Source organism: Notamacropus eugenii, chromosome Y (genome assembly GCF_028372415.1).
Source record: "Notamacropus eugenii isolate mMacEug1 chromosome Y, mMacEug1.pri_v2, whole genome shotgun sequence".
Taxonomy (NCBI): domain Eukaryota; kingdom Metazoa; phylum Chordata; class Mammalia; order Diprotodontia; family Macropodidae; genus Notamacropus; species Notamacropus eugenii.
The window spans coordinates 8,349,108-8,363,775 of record NC_092880.1 but is presented as its reverse complement, the minus strand read 5'-3'; the positions used below and the strand labels follow the sequence as shown (position 1 = coordinate 8,363,775).

Here is a 14,668-nt window from a genome sequence, read left to right as displayed (position 1 = left end):
TGAAGGAGAAAATATTACTGGCACCCAGAAAGAAACTATTCAAATATTGAGGCGCTACAGTCAGGATCACACAAGACCTTGCAGATTCTACATTAAAAGATGGAAGGAATTGGAATATGATATTGTTGAGCAAATGAACTGGGACTACAACCAAGGAGCAATTACCCAGCAAAGTTCAGCATAACAGCCAAGGAGATGGACATTCAATGAAATAAGGGACTTCCAGAACTTCCTGACAAAAAAACCAGAACTCAAAAGAAAATTCGATCTTCAAATGCAGGTCTCAAGAGAGGCTTAAAAACGTGAACGGGGAAAAGAAAAACTTGTTGCTCAATATAGGCAAACTATTTACCTTCCTTAAAGGGAAGGGGATACTTGTTAATTTTGAGAATTGTGTATCTATTGCGAAATATAAAAGGGATATCCACAGACAGAGGGAGCTGGTATAAAGTAAATGATGTTATGATAAAAATGTGATTTAAGCATGCGAAGGGATTGTAACAGGAGATATGAAAATGAGGAAGAAGAAAATGGTAAATTATATCACAGGAAGAAGCACAAACTTATATTGCAGGAGAAGAATAAAGTGGAGAGAGGTGAGCATTGTTTGAGACGTACTCTCATCTGATTTGGTTCAAGCAGGGAACAACAAACTTAATTAAGTATATAAATCTAACTAGTTCTACAGGCGGTAGGTAGGGAAGGGGAAAAGAAAGAGGAGGGGAGGCTAAAAGGGAGGTAAGAAGTGGCAAGGTTATTTTTGGTTGGAATACTAGTTCCTTGGCATTCTAGAATATCATATTCTAAATGCTTTCTTCTTAGTTTTTTCTTTAACTTTTCCAGAAATTTTTGTTGGTTTTGTGTTCATTTAGTATTTTTTTCCTTGAGAATTTTCTTGTAGCTATTTTCACATTGATATCTTCTTTTAAGTTTATGCCTTAGATTTCACTGTTGCCATAACAGCTTTGTGTGGTTAAGTTATTTTGTTGTTAATTGCTCATTTTACCAGTTCATTTCTCGAATTTAAACGTAATATTAACTTTGGTCTGGGGGTGGGGAGATATTGTCCCAAGTTTTAAGTTTTGCTGTGCTGCTCTTTTCAGGTATTAGTCATCAAAGTATATTTTAATCCATCAGCCAAAATTTATTAAGCATTAATTATTTCTTATATATTTATTAATATGTCTCAGAAACTGTTCATGGTGACGAAAAATGATAATCCAACACATTTGGATGAAGGTCCTCAGTGAAGAGGAATCTACTACATATAAGACAGCTCATTGCCCTTTTGAATAACTCATTTTAGATAACTTTCTTAGGTTCAAACAACATATTTCTGATCTCTGTAGAAAACCGAATCAGGTGAATTTATAACTTTTGAATCTTCTGTCAAATTCAACATGTCACCGAGTTGTTTATCAAAATAAGTATATTTCCGATATAACCTTTGCCTAATTTAGCCATTTACCAATGGGATCTCCAATGTAACACTTTAAAAAGATTTACTTAGGGATTGTGATTAATTGGATTATGTTACCCACCTCTCCAAAACCATTATTCATGATTTCTTATCCTTCTCTCTCTTTTTCTCTCTCTCCCACACACGTATCACATATAGAGAGAGATATGTTTATATGTGTAGCACATGAGTGTATATATAGTAAAAATTCTTACAAGTCTCTGTGTATTGTATACACACAGGTCCTCGGACATGGTAATACACAGAAAAGTATTTACAAAAATAATGCCTAATAAATGCTTCCTAACTGATCAGAATATGCTTTGAGGAGGTAATTTTTTCCAGGGTGGGTACTTCCTTTCTAAATGCAGTTATATAGATGTCGATCTTAAATAAATTCTTACTAAGTCTTCAAGACTCTCTGGGACCGAAAAAAAAAATCAGACATTACACCGTGTGAGTCTTCACCCTCCATTGCTCATGGTAGATGGACAGAGAGCATAATTTGCCTGAAAAGTTTTTTGTTGATAAGGGTTTTAAGAATGTCTTCAAAAACTTAATGCCAGTTCTTAGAAAATGACTTAGGGGGTGATTTATAGTTATTTTATCAATGCCTTTTACACATGTAAGGCCACAGAGGAATCATTACTTGCTAAAAAGTATCAGATGAAAAAGAGCAACAAATCCAGCCCAGCATCACGCTTTCATTTTCTGGCAGGACGAAGGCCAAGACGTCCATGCTGAATCAAAAAAACCTGGATGTTTTGAGAATATACTCTGTGTCCTCTAACATGTCATATACCTTATCTCATGACTTAATACTAGTGACTAGACCACAACATTTCATCTTGTACCTCCCTCCTGCATTTATATGAATCCTTTATATTGAGACATTTGGGTACTTGGGAAAACCCTCCTACAACTTAGATTTGGCTCCATGGTGAGATCACAGTTTAATTTGAAATTTCCTTTGCTCCATGATGCAGATCAGGTGTCTACTTGCCTCTTTTGTGGGGTTTGTCTGTACCTTCCTCAAGCATAGGCTATAAAAGCTTTACTTGTCAGTCATAACATGGATGTGATTCTTCCCTACTAACCCTCTACATTTACTGTATGGTTCATAACACAGAAAGTGGAAGTGAAACCCATGAAAAAGACTGTGGGGAGATGATGGAGGAGGCAGAGGGAAGGAGGAAGATAGAAGAGTAATCCTTTGGTGTAATGGAATTGACAACCCTCAGCCCTCTTGGACGACGTACACGAGTCACGGCTCCTGTTTACTATCAGATACTTCCTGGAAAGTAGAAGTAAAAACTTGCTTAAACTAGCTTAAAACTTGCTCGAGATGCTTACGTAATTAAGGCCATAAAAGTGCATTAGCTGGCTGGAATAAACGAAGTTATTCACCATCTCATCTCCCGCTCCATTCATTGCTCACAGTTCGCTCCGCCAAGACTGAAGGGTACTGCTGGTAGGAGTAAGAGCTGTTGGTCTGGGGGTACGGGCCCTAAACCCGTACACTTTGGTGCCTAGAGTCTGATATTCTGTGTCAGAAAGAGCTCAATTTACATCTTTTTCCTGCCACTAAAACCTACTAAGCTGAGGGCAAATGCCTTAATTTTTACAAGATTAAATTATTCTTCTTTAAATCTGATAACACTGGTCAAATAAATGTCATAGCTTGTATATTTGCTTCTAATAACCAAACAGGATCTCGTTCTATATGGTAACTAAACGAAGACATTTGCAGTGGTTTTCTAGGGCTCTTTTCAAGGCACCTTTGACTTCCTTATTTCTCAAACTCTATATCAAAGGGTTGAGCATGGGAATGACCAGAGTATAAAAGACAGAGGCCACCTTGTCTGTATCAAAGGAGTGGCTGGACTTGGGCTGCAGGTACATGAAAGTTACTGTCCCATATAATATAACCACCACAGTGAGATGAGAGCCACAGGTGGAGAAGACTTTGCATCTGCTCTCAGCAGAGTTCATCCTGAGGATGGCCATAAGAATGAGTCCATATGAAACAAGAACAACCAGTAGGGAGAAAATTAAACTGAAAGCAGAAAGGCTCAGAAGAATTAATTCTACATCTTTTGTATCCTTGCATAAAGTACTTATGAGGGGGAGACTATCACAGTAAAAATGACTAATTACATTAGATTTCCAAAAGGATGAATTAAAAATCTTAATTGTAATCAATAGTGCTTCAAATGAGCTGTATAGATATGATATGGCCATCAAGACGCAGCACACTCTGTCTGACTTGATAACTATGTACAGCAGAGGACTACAGATGGCTACATAGCGGTCATAGGCCATCACTGATAGCATAAAAAGTTCATTTACCATTAATGTTATAAAGACAACTAATTGTGTTGCACATGCAGTATAAGAAATGGTATTTTTCTCGATAACAAAATTAACCAACATTTTTGGGCCAATGGCAGTAGAGTATCCAAGATCAATAAATGCCAGATTCCTGAGGAAAAAGTACATGGGAGTTTTCAGGTGAGAATCAGTCTTCATCAAGATAATCAAGCCCAGGTTCCCCAGAACTATGGTCAAGTAGATGAAGAGGAACAGAAGGAAAAGGAGGATCTGCAGGTCAGGGTGATCTGTGATGCCCATGAGAACGAATTCAGCTACTTTTACTGATATTGTTTCATTCCACTTATCCATTGCTTCCATCCCAGGAAAGCAGTCTGAAAAGAAAGGGACATATGCTCTTTGAATCTAAGATGTATCAATCACAAGACATTTTGTAAGTAGGAGATTTGGGAATACCTCTCACTGTTCAGAATATCAAGGAGTTGCACAAAGGTCTCCTTACGTCCTATGACCTCTCCTTAGAGTCTGCATCACAGACAGATACCATTGTTGTCAACAGAAGAAACTGAGCCTGGGTAAAATTTTGATATATTTAATACCTATCTCTTCAGTGGTATAATAGAACTTTCTTTATGAATATTTTTTCTCATAATTGTACCTTGAAAGATAACATAAATCACAAAAGTGATTAAGCTAATAACCATGAGTAATATAGCAATATTCAATATTCCATATGTATGTAGATGTATACATGTATATGGAAAATTGAATATTATATATATATATATATAATGTATGTACATACACACATACACCATACACTCATATATAATTTCCACAAAACAGCTAAGATTTTTAATTAGATAATTTCTTTTTAAAAAATTCCCAGTGAAGGTGAAAATAAGCTTAAAAATCCCTCCAGGTGTTTGTAGTTTTTTTTTTATTCTTGATTGCCACATATGCTGCATTAAAATCAGAGTTGACCCAAAGGAAAATTTTTAGTTTGAATATATTACATAAGCAAGAGAGATATTTCCCTGTTAGTCAATTCATCTGATAATAGGATATCCTGGGAAACCAGCAGTCTCTACACATACCAAGGTGGGAAGGAACTAACTCCAGGGTCTTAGTGTTATGAAATATAGTATGAATCCTTTGAGAAGACATTAGAGGAAAAGGCAACTTGAAAGATAATAACACATTAAATAATACATTAAAATCAGTCTTAGAATGAAAAGAAAATAAAAATAACTGGATTTGAGAAGAAGGGATTCCTTTACCCTTCCTTTCCCTTTTGTCTACATCAGTAAGAGAGATTATAACCTGTTTTTCATTTTCCTCCTCTCCTGAGTAGACAACACCTACCTATTTGTAGATAATATGTTCTGCCAAGGTACTTCATATGTCATGGAAACAACTCTACTTTGTTGTAATCACTTCAAGAAATTGAAGAAATTGGATCATTTTCAGAAAAAAATGATGTGACTTGTTTTAATTTAAGGGAGGAGAGTAGAAACCAGAATGCCTAGCAAGGTCAAGTGGAAAATTTCAGAAATGTCCTTAGGTTGTTCATTTGTGACCTTTAAGTAAGAAATGACTTGTCTTATCTGCACCTTGGTCGATGAGACCTCAGATCACCTCAGTACTTTTTACAATCTTAGGCATGCCCAAAGAATCCCAATATCAGTGTTAAGAGTACCCAGTAAATCCAAGGGTCACCAGCTTAAAATGCTGAACCAACTACTACAGTGTTTGCAGTGGGACAGAACTGGAATTTTGGTATCAAATGCCTAGAAAAACTGCCTCCAAACTCAAAGTTAAACCTGCAATCCTCATGATTTTCACTTTGATGTACATGTTTTAGAAAGATTTTTCCATTTGACTTAGAATTCTAAAGATTCTCTTAACCCTCTATTCCAGTATTTCAATTGGATGGATGTCATTTTAATGGTAAATCTGAAAGTTTACAATTAGAACGTACTTTAAGGTGTGGCAAGTGCTCTAATATGCTGTCATCTGATTCTTAGAACAACTCAGTGCTGTTAATAGGCCAGCAATTAGGATAACCAGAAGGTTTAAGTTGGCCAGAATCACATGTCTGGCAACTACCTGGAAGTGGGAAGTGTCTGGGACTTCCTCATTTCAGGGAGGGTACTGTAGCAACCTCGGTAATGTGAGGCAACATGTTGTAGTAAATAGATTTTTTGCCCTGCATCAGGAAGTCCTGTGTTCTAATTCCACTTTTGACTCTTGCCAAATGTGTGAATATTAAGAAATCACTTAACTTCTCAGAAGCTCAGTATTTTTTCATATATAAAAAGAGAATAATTATATCACCAGTCTTACAATGTGGTTGCAAGTAGCAAATAAGTTGATGTAGAGACAGAGCCTTGTAGATATTAAGACATCATGCATATGTGTGCAAGTTAGCAATGGCATTGTTATTGTTAGCACAGATTTACCATGCATCACAGCTGTTCAGACATCAAAATAAGACTGGACTCACAAAAACTGATTCTCTTTCCCTTGCTATTAACTGGGTGTTCTTTTCATGGTCATTACTACTATACCATTCAGTGACAATCTGGTGAAACCAATTAGTTCAGTAATTTGTTCCTTAGATTACTTAGAAGACTGACATGAAGGTTGAAGGCAAGACTGACCAAAGAAGGTTATCACTTGGAACCTCAGGATGACGAGGTAGGAGATCACACTGTATCATTGAATTTTCCTTAAAGGGACATTACCAGAGGTGGTGGGGAGGAGCCAAGATGGGGGAGTAGAAAGATACACAGAGGCTTAGCTCTTACTCCACAGCCTATAAAACACCTGTAAAGAAGAACTCTCAACAAATTCTAGAGCAGCAGAAGTCACAGAACAATAGAGTGGACAAGATATCCGTTCCAGAGAGACCTGAAAAACCTGCAGGAAAGGTCTGCCGAGCACCAGACCCAGAGGAGAGCCCAGCCCTGCCTTGGCTACGCAGCACCAAGGGGAGCAGATCTCAGCAGGCTTCAGGAACAGAGTCTTCAGCAGCAGCGCAGGTCCCTCAACCCACAGACGCCAAAGGTCAGTGACAAGGTCTTTTCGGCTGCCTGAGAGGGGAGCGGGGATGTCCTTATAACTCAGGCCCTCTCGGGAGTCAGCAGCAGACAGGGCCTCCCAAAGCAGGCAGGAGCCCAGATCCATTATTGTAGGTCTCTGAGTAAGCCCCCGGAGGGAACTAAGCCCAGTGTGGCGGCCCTGCTCCCACCTGAACAGCTGAACTTAGTCTCACACTGAATAGTAATCCCACACCTGCCGAAAGCCCCTAAGGCTTGGGAGCAGCATTTGAATCTCAGCCCCCAAGCCCTGGCTGGGTGGAACTGGAGGCAAGGTGGTTGTGAAGAGGAAACTCAGAGATCAGGTAAATGGCTTGGGAAAATGCCCAGAGAAGGGAAAAAAATAAGGCCATAGAAGGTTACTTTCTTGGGGAACAGGTGTCTCCCCCCATGCTTTCGGGTAAGGAAGAACAAGGCATACCATCAGAGGAAGTCAAGGCCTCTTCCTCCAAAGGGGACTTAATCTTGGCACAGGCAATAGAAGACCTTAAAAAACAAGTAAGCAACTTACTAAAGGAAAACCAAAAAAATGCAGAGGAAATCAACAGCTTTAGAAAGAGACTAACTCAGTTGGAAAAAGAGGTCCAAAAAGTCAACGAGGAGAAGGAGGTTTTAAAAAGCAGAATTAGCCAAATGGAGGAGAAGGTTCAAAAGCTCACTGAACAAAATAATTCGTTGAAAGAGAGAATTGAGTCCAGGGAAATGAATGTCTATGAGCTAAACCAAGAAGTTAGGAAACAAAACCAAAAATCTGAAAAAAAAAAAAATAGAAGATGAGGTGAAAGAATTCATTGGAAAAGCAACTGACCTGGAAAATAGATCCAGGAAAAATAATTTAAAAATTATTGGACTACCTGAAAGCCATGATCAAAAAAAGAGCCTAGACATTATCTTCCATGAAATTATCCAGGAAAACTGCCCTGATGTTATAGAATCAGAGGGCAAAATGAATATTGAAAGAATTCATCCTTCACATCCTGCAAGAAACCCGAACATAGAAACTCCTAGGAATATTGTGGCCAAATTTCAGGGTTCACAGATCAAGGAGAAAATACTGCAAGGAGCTAGAAAGAAACAATTTGAGTACTGTGGAAATACAATCAGGATAACACAGGGTCTGGCAGCTTCAACATTAAGGAGTCGAAGGGCACAGAGTGGGATATTTCAGAAGTCAAAGGAACTGGGATTGAAGCCAAGAATCATCTACCCAGCAAATTTGAATATAATACTTCAAGGGAACAAATGGTCATTAAGTGATATAGTTGAATTTGAAGATTTCATGTTGAGTAAAAGATGAGATCTGTATTTAAAACTTTGACTTCCCAAGACAAGAATCAAGAGAAGCATGAAAAGGTAAAGAGAAAAGAAAAGTTGTAAAAGACTCTCTAAAGCTGAACTGTTTACATTACTACACGGAAAGAAAGTATTTTTAACTCTTGAATCTTTTCTCAGTATTTGGGTAGTTGGAGAGATTGTGCATACACACACACACACACACACACACACACATATAGATAGATAGAGAGTACAGGGTGTGTTACATAAGAAGAGATGATATCCACATACACACACACAAAGAAAAATAAAATAAAATAAAAATTAAGGGGTGAAGGAGGAAAATTCCGGAAAGAGAAAGGGAGTAATAGAATGGGGCAGGCTATAACTCATAAAAGAGATAAGAAAAATCTTATTCAGTGGTGGAGATAAGGGAGAAGGGGAGGGGGGAAATAAAGCTACTCTCCCCACGTGTGGCTGAAGGAGGGAATAACATGCTCACTAAAATTGATATGAAAATTTATATACACCACAGGAAAATAGAAGAGGAGGTGACAAGTGGCGCGAGAGGAATGTTAGAAGTGGGGAGCAAATGGGAGAAGGGAGTCACTAAGAATAAACACTTTCGAGAAGGGATAAGGTGAATTGCAAGGGGGAAATATAAGGGGGGATAGGGTTGGTCTGAGGGCAATATAATTAGTATTACACGACATGATTACTATGGAAGTGTTTTGCAAAACAACACATATTTCGTCTGTATTGAATTCCTTCCCTTCTCAGTGGGGCTGGGGAGGGGGGGAGAGGGAGAGAAGTTGGAATTCAAAGTATTAGAAACGAATGTTGAGAATTTTTATTGCATATAATCAGGAAATAAGAACTACAGGGATAGGGGTATGGAAATTGATCTTGCCCTGCAAGAAAAGAGAAAAGATGGGGATAGGACAGAGGTGGGAAGTGATGGAGGGGAGGGTACATTGAGGGATGGAGTAATCAGAATGCAAGGTATTAGGATGCAGGGGGAGGGGAGTGATGGTGGGGGAACTGGACATGTTACAAAGTGAGGTAAAAGCAATTAGTATTAAAATAATAGACTGAATTAATTACTGAGAGTAAATCAATGACATCTTTAGTTTGGAGAAAAGAATTTCAGTCTAAATATCCAAGAGGAAGGTAACTTCGGGTAAAATTTGGCATTGACGGAAAAGTCAAGGTTTTAATGGTAAATTAAATTTTATGATTGCCATTTAATCACGAACTAGAACATGTATAGAAAGACATGTAAGCCACTTAAGACTTGCCTCAAAAGATGTTCCTTAACCAAAGTGAAACTATAATCATATTTGAAACCTGATTATTGGAACCTGCCATTTTTAGATGCTATGGGACTATTAAGTGAATGTTCTTCTGATTCTAACTCCAGGTATGGGTAGCAAGAAAGGCCATCTGAGCCTCGGATACATGATACCAGTAAGCTGATGAGATGCTGCTATGAACTACATAGATGATCTCAAGGGAAGGGTGGGAGAGCAGCTGTTCAGCATGGGCTGAGGTGGGATTCTCCTGACTCAATTTCCCCACTGACATCTGTCAGACTTTAAGCCTGACTGAATGCAAGTGATTAATCTAATCCTGCCTGGGGTTGACATGAAGTTGGGGAGATATTGTATCCTTGCAATGTCCTTACTATTGGTGACAATTTCCTATAGCCAAAAGGTTTGTAAACTTAATACCAGATTTATTCACTTTTAGATTATGGGTGGGGAAACATCCAAAGTTGTCTAAAATTAAGCTATTAGGCATAGGACTTTAGACCAACAACATTAAGTTAGGGTCCTTTAATTCTAAGTAATCCTGTGGAGACAGTTAGGTCAAGAGCTTGTGAAGTTGGCAACATAAATATTATCTGTGTCTCAGTAGGTTAATGTTTTAAAAGAATTCTTTTGTGGTCCATATTGTAAATGGTTTAAAAAGATGTATCACCTGACCAAAAGTTTGAATTGCTTTATCTGTTATAAACTGTGTTAAAAATAAATAAAAAAGAGACATTAACACACAGCTTCCAAAAAAGTGCTATTCAATAACAGCGAGAGAATAGTGCTAAAGTCTTCCAGTTTGAACATTCATATTGTTTCAGAACCTGCTATACTATTTGTATTTCTAAAAAATCCTAATTTCCCAAATTCTAACACATATGATCAAGCTGATCAGATTTGTTTGAGCCGATCTCCTGTGATGCCAGGGCACAAAGCTAGAGTTCTGCAGGATTGCTTTTAGTTAAAGGGCACAATGATTATAAATGATCATAAACAAAGGACAACGTCATCTGCTCACCTACAATGGAGATGTTGCTGTGTCTTGCTCATTTTATCCCTAGTCAGCTGCCACAGAGAGAATTTATGAGTTTCTCAGTCCCCTGAGACCTTATCTCTAAAGCACTGAGGAGGATTAATGAATTGCCTACTGTAATCAGAGAAGTTTCCAGGAGAATTGGTAGTCAATGCAACTACCTACCATTTTTGGCCATTTCATGTACTGATTAATAATTCTTATCTCACACAAAGTTACACTGATACATGTGATCATGTTTCCATATGAAGGACTCAGTAGGTAGAATTTAGTGTCCTCCATTGCCATAAACATTACAGATGCAGTTTTTATTTCTATTCTATAAGCTGGAGTGTCCTGACTCTTAGAGGCTTTGTAAGGACTGTTCTTATCCCTACAGGAAATAGATATGTCACACACATAGAGATACTTAAATGTTTATATACATACGTGTATATAAAGTAGATGTACATATGTGTGTGTTGTATACATATATTACCTGGGACATAGCAATTCATAGGTACTTATTTAATAAATAATTAATGCGTAATAAATGCTTGGTGATTCTTCACAATATGTCTCAATTAACTTTGATGCTTTGGATGGATTCTAGCTTTTCAAATGCAACTAGACAGATGGCTGCCTTAGTAGGATGTCTTCTTGAGTAACTGTGGCTTTAAATTTTATCATCCCACAGTCAACCTGGAAACGAAATTATTGGTTATTCTGATCCTTTTAAGACAGGTGCAGATTTATTCTTTGCAAAATACTATCTATCTATCTATCTATCTATCTATCTATCTATCTATCTATCTGTCTGTCTGTCTGTCTATCTATCACCTATCCTTGTAATTACGACAGATACTTGATTTGCTTGAGACTCAAAACAGTACTTGGAAATAGGTGCTGTTATTATCTTTACATTACACATGAATGACCTGAGTCATTGGAAAGTTAAGTGGCCAACCCTGAGTCCTCCATGTAGAATGTGATTGAAGCAGGATTTTAACTAAGGCCATTCTGATTACAAGCTCAGCAGTCTACACACTGATACCATCTTGTTGAGTACAGTAGAATAGAATTTTGTGGAGTGAATAGAAAGCCAGTGTCAGTTTCAGGACTTCAGTTTAAGTTCCCATGTTTACATCTCTTGGCTCAATGACAGGGGGTAGGTTACCAACCTTTCAGTACTCAGACAATTCTCTAAAAAAGCAAATTGAAGAACAGCCTTACTCAGCACTGGTAGGGAGGTTTCCCATCTATAAAAATCTATAGCAATAAAATATGAGATCCATGAAGAATATAAATGGTCAGTCCATCTATAACTAATTATTAAGCATTTCCTGTGTGTCAAGGACTCTCTTATTTTGGACACAAAGACAAAAAGGAAATAGACTCTGACTTGAAACTTAAATTCTTTTATCGTGGACAATATATGGTTATTAGTCAATAAGTGACGTACAATCACCGTACTAAGCACAAGGGAGACAAAGAAAGGTCAAAGGCAGAGTTCCTATACTCAAAGAGCTGAGTCTAATAAGGGAGACGTCATGTAAGCATCTCTGTGCCAACCAGATACATACAAGATCAATTGGAGATAATCCACAAGTGGAAAAGATTGATACATAAAAGAATACACAACTTAAATATATGACAAATGCAATATGGTTTTGTTAGGGAAGCCACTGGCAGCTTGGGGTATCAGTAAAAGGGTTAAATAGAAGGCTTAGCTTGAGCTGTGTCCTCAGGGGCATAAGAAATTTGATGTGGGAGGAGCCAAGATGGCGGAGTACAAAGACACACACATGCTAGCTCCAAAACCCACTGCCCATTAAACATCTGTAAAGAAGAACTCCCAACAAATTCTGGAGCAGCAGAAGCCACAGAACAACGGAGCTGATGAGATTGCTGTTCCAGAGAGCCCAGAAAACCTTATGCGAAAGGTCCATCGCGCACCAGACCCGGAGCAGAGCCCAGCCCTGCCTTGGCCGAGCAGCGCCAAGGGGAGCAGGTCAGGGCAGGCATTGGGGATGGAATCTCTAGGAACCGGGCAGGTCCCTCCACCCACAGGCGCCAGGGGTGAGTGAGAGAGTCTACTTGGCTTGCTGAAAGGGGAGTGGGGTGTCTCCATAATTCAGGACCCCTCGGGAGGCAGCAGCAAAAGCAGTAGCAGACCAGGGCTCCCCAAGCAGGCAGGAGCCCAGATCTATTATTGAAGGTCTCTGCATAAACCCCGTGAGGGAAGTGAGTCCCGTGAGACGGCCCTGCCCCAACCTGAGCACCTGAACTTAATCTCACACTGAATAGCAGCCCTGCCCCTGCCCAAAGCCCTGAGGGTGGGAAGCAGCATTTGAATCTCAGACCCCAAGTGCTGGCTGGGCAGATCTGAAGGCAAGGTGGGGGTGGAAAGAAAAGTCAGAAGTCAAGTCACTGCCTGGGAAAATGCTCAGAAAAGGCAAAAAAAAAAAATAAGACTATAGAACGTTACTTTCTGGGTGAACAGATAATTCCTCCCTTCTTTTCTGATTGAGGAAGAACAATGTTTACCATCAGGGAAAGACACAGAAGTCAAGGCTTCTGTATCCCAAACATCCAAAATAAATATTCAATGGGCTCAGGGCATGGAAGAGCTCAAAAAGGATTTTCAAAGTCAAGTTAGAGAGGTGGAGGAAAAACTGGGAAGAGAAATGAGAGACATGAAAGAAAAGCATGAAAAGCAGATCAACACCTTACTAAAGGAGACCCAAAAAATGCTGAAGAAAATAGCACCTTGAAAAATAAACTAACTCAATTGGCAAAAGAGGTTCAAAAAGCCAATGAGGAGAAGAATGCTTTAAAAAGAAGAATTAACCAAATGGAAAAGGAGGTTCAAAACCTCACTGAAGAAAATAGTTCTTTCAAAACTAGAATGGAACAGATGGAGGCTAATGACTTTATGAGAAACCAAGAAATCACAAAACAAAAACAAAAGAATGAAAAAATGGAAGATAATGTGAAATATCTCATTGGAAAAACAACTGACCTGGAAAAGAGATCCAGGAGAGCCAATTTAAAAATTATAGGACTACCTGAAAGCCATAATCAAAAAAAGAGCCTAGACATCATCTTTCATGAAATTATCAAGGAAAACTACCCTAATATTCTAGAACCAGAGGGCAAAATAAGTATCCAAGGAATCCACAGATCACCACCTGAAAGAGATCCAAAAAGAGAAACTCCTAGGAACATTGTGGCCAAATTCCAGAGTTCCCACGTCAAGGAGAAAATATTGCAAGTAGCTAGAAAGAAACAATTCAAGTATTGTGGAAATACAATCAGGATAACACAAGACCTAGCAGCTTCTACATTCAGGGAATGAAGGGCGTGGAATATGATATTACAGAAGTCAAAGGAACTAGAACTAAAACCAAGAATCACCTACCCAGCAAAACTGAGTAGAATACTTCAAGGGAAAAAATGGTCTTTCAATGAAATTGGGGACTTTCAAGCATTCTTGATGAAAAGACCAGAGCTGAAAAGAAAATTCGACTTTCAAACAGAAGAATGAAGAGAAGCATGAAAAGGTAAACAGCCAAGAGAAGTCACAAGGGACTTACTAAAGTTGAACTGTTTACATTCCTACATGGAAAGAAAATATTTGTAACTCTTGAAACTTTTCAGTATCTTGGTAGTGGGTGAGAATAATCCCACACACACGCACACACACACACAGAGACAGAGAGCACAGAGTGAACTGAATAGGATGGGATCATATCTTAAAAAAATGAGATTAAGCAGTGAGAGAGAAATATATTGGGAGGAGAAAGGGAGAAATGGAATGGGGCAAATTATCTCTCATAAAAGAGGCAAGCAAAAGACTTTTCAGTGGAGGGAAAAAGAAGTGGGGTGAGAGAAAAACATGAAGTTTACTCTCATCACATTCCACTAAAGGAGGGAATAAAATGCACACTCATTTTGGTATGAAAACCTATCTTACAATACAGGAAAGTGGGGGAGAAGGATATAAGTAGGGTGGGGGGGAGGATGGAAGGGAGGGCAATGAGAGGAGGGAGCAATTTGAAGTCAACACTCTTGGGGAGGGACAGGATCAAAAGAGAGAATAGAAGCAATGGGGGGCAGGATAGGATGGAGGGAATTATAGTTAGTCTTACACAACACGACTACTATGGAAGTTATT

General features: G+C 38.7%; 1 protein-coding gene and 1 pseudogene across 1 annotated transcript; one reads left to right on the top strand and one right to left on the bottom strand.

Moving 5' to 3' along the window:
• The window catches only part of LOC140516776 (probable E3 ubiquitin-protein ligase TRIML1), a 237,614-nt pseudogene that overhangs the window by 136,377 nt on the left and 86,569 nt on the right, over window positions 1–14,668 (top strand).
• LOC140516522 (olfactory receptor 8K3-like) lies at window positions 3,263–4,150 on the bottom strand. The gene has a single exon (XM_072627480.1). The coding sequence runs from the start codon at window positions 4,148–4,150 to the stop codon at window positions 3,263–3,265; it is 888 nt and encodes a 295-aa protein (XP_072483581.1).

Excerpts from the sequence above, each read along its gene's own strand:
- LOC140516522 (XM_072627480.1), bottom strand. The coding sequence starts at position 4,150 with ATGGAAGCAATGGATAAGTGGAATGAAACAATATCAGTAAAAGTAGCT.